This window comes from Microtus ochrogaster, chromosome 5, assembly GCF_000317375.1.
Source record: "Microtus ochrogaster isolate Prairie Vole_2 chromosome 5, MicOch1.0, whole genome shotgun sequence".
NCBI classification, from domain to species: Eukaryota; Metazoa; Chordata; class Mammalia; order Rodentia; family Cricetidae; genus Microtus; species Microtus ochrogaster.
Genome location: NC_022012.1, coordinates 73,184,257 through 73,190,155, shown reverse-complemented (window position 1 = coordinate 73,190,155; position 5,899 = coordinate 73,184,257). Strand labels below are relative to the sequence as shown.

The 5,899-nt window shown below is 40.5% G+C and overlaps 1 protein-coding gene across 9 annotated transcripts in view; it reads left to right on the top strand.

Annotated features, from left to right (window-relative positions):
• The window catches only part of Herc1 (HECT and RLD domain containing E3 ubiquitin protein ligase family member 1), a 166,544-nt gene that overhangs the window by 22,139 nt on the left and 138,506 nt on the right, over positions 1 to 5,899 (top strand). For 8 of the 9 annotated variants that reach the window (XM_026779061.1, XM_026779067.1, XM_026779062.1 and 5 more), the window contains exon 2: positions 4,724 to 5,679. In XM_026779061.1, the coding sequence (XP_026634862.1) occupies positions 4,750 to 5,679 (930 nt within the window). In that variant the 5' untranslated portion in view covers positions 4,724 to 4,749. Of the gene's footprint in view, positions 1 to 4,723; positions 5,680 to 5,899 lie in introns of those variants that run through there. The other variant, XM_026779068.1, reaches the window with a different exon arrangement.

Sequence of the window (5,899 nt, the reverse complement as noted above, 5' to 3'; positions counted from 1 at the left end):
CAAGCTCTCCCCAACCTTCTCCTTCTCCCCCCCCCCCATGCTCCCAACTTTGGTCCACCCACTGAGACAGTGTACCTAAGCTAATGGGAGCTCACCAACTCCAGCTGGACTGGGACTGAACGAGCATAGGATCAAACTGGACCTTCTGAATGTGGCTGACAATTGGGGCAGACTGAGGGCCAATGATAATGGCACTGGGATTTGTCTTTGCTGCATGTACTGGATTTTTGGGATTCTATTCTATTTGGATGCATACCACCCTAAGCCTGCAAGTTGGGAAGACCTTGGACTTCACAAGGGGCAAGGGTACCTTTCCCTCTCTTAGGACTGGAGGAGGGTGAGGAGAAGGGTGTGGGAGGGAGCGGGAGGGAAGTGGGAGGAGGGGAGGAAGTGGGAATTTTGATTGGTATTATTTATAAAGTAATTAAAAAAATTGAAAAACTGGCTGGGCGGTGGTGGCTCACACCTTTAATCCCAGCACTCCAGAGGCAGAGGTAGGTGGATCTCTGTTGATTTCAAGGCCAGCTTAATCTACAAGAGGGGGTTCCAGGACGGCTAGGACTGTTGTACAGAGAAACCCTGTATCGGGGAAAAAAAAGAAAGAAAAAAGAAAGAAAGAGAAAAAGAAACTGCCTTGGTATTTCAATTAAAAAACCATTGGACATATATTTACATGGGTTTCCTTGTGTATTGTCAGTTAAGGTATGTTCATTTATCTTGATAACAGTATCACATGCCTTGATTATATTAGCTTTATAATTTCTAATTCAATAAATTTGATCTCTAGCTTTGGTGTAGTATCGGAGGATACACACACACACACACACACACACGCCTCTATGTGTGCATGTGTGCACATGCGAACTTGTTGGAGGTCAGAGGACACCTTGGATGTCTTCCTTTGTACCTTGTTTTTGGACTGACTGAATCTGAAGCTCACTGATTAGGCTAGATTGCCAGTGTACAGAGTACACCATGGTGCTGGACTCTGAGCAAGCACTTTACTGACTGATCATCTCCCCAACACCTCTCCCAACTTTGTTTTTTATCAGAACTGTTTTCCCCCTCATTTCCATTCCCTTCTCTCTTTTCTTCTTCTTTCCCATTCCCTATTCTCCTTCCCATATTGTTCTCCTTTTCTTTTTTGGAGATGAAATCTTGCTATGTTACCCAGGCTCTTGGCCTTACACTCCTGAGCTCAGGGGATCCTCTTGTGTTAGCCTCCTAAGCCTTTGCATGTCTGTCCCCCCAAAATTCTGAATAGTACTGTGAAAAGCCATTTGCCTTTTCTCTGCTTACCTGATTTGAAACCCTCCCCTACCTTTCTCTTTAGTTTTTTGTGATAGGGTCTCACCATGTAGCCTGAGCTGGTCTAGATCTTGATATGTAGACCACGCTAGTCTCAGACTCATAGAGATCCACCTGCCAATTACTGGAATTAAAGGTATGCATGTCATGCCCAGCCCTAGAATATTTGAACAATCTTGAGGTGGTGACTAGGGAGAATGTATTTTAAAATGACAGTAGTAGACCTTTTAGAATGAAATGCATTGGCATTCGATTCATTGAAACATTTTGAGGTTTTTAATTTAAAAATTTAGAATGATGTAGAACCTGTGAAACTACCTCTTCTACCACTATGATGATTAGAAGCAGTGTGATTTAGTGCTTGGAAGGTCAGATGTCAGGCTGTTGTCTTACTTAGCCTGTTAGTTGTTGGCACTGTGACCACAGCAAACTCTTTAGCCTGTCTGTGCCCCTATTTCCTTTACTGGCAAACGGGGGTAGCCTGGGCACCTGTTTCATATAGTTGTCTTGAGACAGTAATGATTCCTGCCATGTAGAAAGTGCTCGATAAATGTTAATAGCTATTAATTGCTTTGTTTACCTGGAACGTTTGTGCAAACTTCAGATTTTGGCAAATTCACTTGCAGGAACCATTTTAAGGACTCACTTGCAGGAATCCTCTGCTTGTTCTTTAGCCTCCCTCTCCCCTCCTTTAACCTATTTTGGTTTCAGGATAATATTGAAGTACTATTTGTTTTCTTTTTAAACACCTAATCTTTTGGTGGTTTCTCCAATTCTACTTTTTGTCGGTGGATTTGATAATTTATGTAATTATATTTGGATTTGTGCTTTGGATAAGAAAGAGGAAAAAAACAAATGGACTTCTTTTAGTAGGATAAATCATTCTATAGTAAAACAAAGCAAAACAAAACAAAACAGCAGTTTGCCAGGATTTAGCTGGTTCATCAGGATTGTAAATTAGTGGTTCTAGGGTGAAACCCCATTCGTTTGATTCTTTTTTGTCTATAGCTGTCTGTAGTTCTTTTTGTGCTGAATAAGCACATTGACTTCTTGCTTTGTTGACTAGTTCTTACTGACGTAGCAAAACAATTTGCAGCAAATGTAGCGAGTCTTTTTGCTTTTTGTGCATTTCCTTTTAATTAGTGGTAACTACAAACATTAAGTGTTGATTTTGCACAGTTAAGCATCGATAATTTTATCAAAAGACAAAATTTAGAGCAAACTAAGTTATAGAATTAATTTACTTTTATATATGATTCCTGAATCAGGCAGCACCTCATTCTGTACTAGAATGGGTGTTTTCGTGAGCTGAGTAGAGGAGGTTAGCTTTATGGACAGAAAAGGACTGAAGCAAGCAGAAATAAAGAACAAAGTAGACTGGTTCTTTAAATCTGCCTGTGTGTGTAGGATAAAGCAAAGGGTTTCTGTCATGTGCCCAAGACTGGCTCTTTGGAGATTTGGCTGTTTGTCTCCCCTGCTTTCTCAGCAGATGAGATAATGACTTAGTTTTAGCTTGTTGATGGAAAACATTAGCATGGGTCCTCCAATATGGTTTGGTCTGTAAAACTTTATGTAGGTCCTCAGTCCAAATCTGTCTCCTTTTCTACAGTTTGGTTTAACAATTTATATGGTTTAATGAGTCAAAGTGTCTGTACCAATCAGCAAGTGCCTGGGGCTGGAGTGGGATGAACTGTACCCAGCACGTGCCAGAATTGAAGCTGAAGACCTCTGGAAAAGGGCTCTCCTCCTAGACTTGGAGAAGGGAATAGCTTTGATAAATGTCGTCTCAGTAGCCATCTCCCTTTCACTCCCTAAAGGTGTGGAAGTAGACATGAAAGCTCTAATCCTTTAATTGCTTGTTTGGTTTTCTGATGACCATTTCCTTCACAATGGAGCTCACCAAGAGTTACCCTAGTCATCTGAGTATAAGTTTAGATATGTTAGGAAGGGCTTGTTTATTAATATAAAAAAATGCACCCCTATCACTTATGACATTTCTAGGGTCTTAGAAGCTATCAGGAACCAGGGGCAAAATAGACTAACTGGTGTATACTTCTCACTGTGTTGTAAATGCACATTAAGCAGATAGCTTGTGTAGTTATGAAAGGTGTTACCAAGTTAAGGTTGTGACTGTGTATTTTAAAAGATAGACTTTATCTCATGTGGGTACAGTCACAAATTGTTTCCCTCAGGACGTGATAGTTACCTTATGGTTATGTTGTCTTACTTAGTAGAGAGTAGTAAATCCCTGGTGTTGGGGCTGTTTAAACTGAGATTTTGCACTAGATATTGACTTTGTGAAGGCAGGTTCTTAAGTAGAGGGAACAGCAAGTGCAAATTAAATACAAAGGGACTCTTTCCAGGAATCAAAAAATCATAAGTGTAGCCATGAAGGGAGAGCCAGGGATGAGATCAGGTCTTGGCTGCTTTCTCCACAGAATTTTGTTTTCTATAGTAAATTGTTGAAAAATTTCTAATTATTTTATTTTTTCCTGAAATAAACTTAGAATTCGTTAAGAAACACGGAATTAAGAGAGGGAGAAAGATGCCAAAGAAAGGTTAGCATACAGCCAAAACATGGGTGCAAGCTTCTTGAGAGTCCAGCTTCTTAGTTTTTAAAAATTGTTATTCTCTGTCACATAGATTTTATCAGTCGATTAATTCAGATATCCTTTATTCTTTTCTGTTTAATTTAATGTCTTATTTTTAAACTGTGCCATATTTTTCAAAGCTAAAATGTAACATTGACATATACCATGACCTTAACCTTAGACTTTGTCTTAGTTAGGATTTCTGTTGCTATAAGAAACACCATGACTCTTAAAAGGGAAACATTTAAAAATTGTTTTTATTAAGAGTTTTTAAAAATACATTCTTTTCTCATTTTACATAACTATCATATGGAAAGCATTTAATTGAGGTGGCAGCTTACAGTCTCAGAGGTTTAGTCTGCTATCATCTTGGCAGGGAGCATGGCGGCTGGGAATATGGCAGCATGCAGGCAGACATGGTGCTGAAGAAGGTGCTGACAATTCTTACATCTTGACTCACAGGCAGCAGGAAGTGAACTGAGACACTGGGTGTGGTTTGAACATGTCTGAGACCACAAAGCCCATCCCCACAGTGACACACATCTTCCAACAAAGCCACACCTAGTCCAACAAGTCCACACCTCCTAATAGCTCCACTCCCTTTGGAGGCCATTTTCTTTCAAACCATCACAGGCTTCATTTACATTCTCTAAGTTTGAAATCAAAATGGGAAGTTCAGAAACTTTAAGAGTCATCTGTGCGTTTAAGAAAATATGTATCTCTCATCTATCTATGAGGGAATCTGAAAAAGCAATTGTCAAGGTACACTTTCTGACAATTGAGATGGGGGTCTAGTTTTTGACTGTCTTTTTCTTCTTCTGTAGAACTAATGGCTGAAGAATAAATCAACATGGCGACTATGGTTCCACCTGTGAAACTGAAATGGCTTGAACATCTGAACAGCTCCTGGATCACAGAAGATAGTGAATCTATTGCTACAAGAGAGGGAGTTACTGTTTTGTATTCTAAACTGGTCAGCAATAAGGAAGTAGTACCTTTGCCTCAACAGGTTTTATGTCTCAAAGGACCACAGTTGCCCGACTTTGAACGTGAGTCTCTTTCAAGTGATGAGCAGGACCATTATTTGGATGCCCTTCTTAGCAGCCAGCTAGCACTAGCAAAGATGGTATGTTCAGATTCCCCATTTGCCGGGGCGCTACGGAAGCGACTGCTTGTACTCCAGCGTGTCTTTTATGCACTTTCTAATAAGTACCACGACAAAGGCAAAGTGAAGCAGCAGCAGCATTCTCCAGAGAGCAGCTCTGGTTCAGCGGATGTTCATTCTGTCAGCGAACGTCCCCGGTCAAGCACTGATGCACTTATAGAAATGGGTGTCCGAACAGGTCTAAGTTTATTATTTGCACTTCTGAGACAAAGTTGGATGATGCCTGTGTCGGGACCTGGTCTCAGTCTCTGCAACGATGTTATTCACACTGCAATTGAAGTTGTGAGCTCTTTGCCTCCATTGTCTTTAGCAAATGAAAGCAAGATTCCTCCTATGGGCTTGGACTGCTTATCACAAGTCACAGCATTTCTTAAAGGAGTAACTATTCCCAATTCTGGGGCAGACACTTTAGGTCGTAGATTAGCTTCTGAGTTGCTGCTTGGCTTGGCAGCTCAGAGAGGCTCTTTGAGATATCTTCTTGAATGGATAGAAATGGCTTTGGGAGCTTCAGCAGTTGTACATACCATGGAGAAAAACAAACTACTATCAAGCCAGGAAGGAATGATCAGCTTCGACTGCTTCATGGCTATATTAATGCAGATGAGGCGTTCATTGGTATGTACGCCAAGCGTCAACTTTGACAGATTGCTGGCTAGTCAACCTGCTTTTAATGAGTTTGTGGCTCTTGTAAATGATTTGGGAGTTCTTTTGGTATGTTAAGTTGGTTAAACTTTTTTTTATGCTCTGTGGGAAGATTTTTTTTTTTTTTTTTGCTTTTCGAGACAGTGTTTCTCTGTAGCTTTTTGGTTCCTGTCCTGCAACTAGCTCTTCTAGC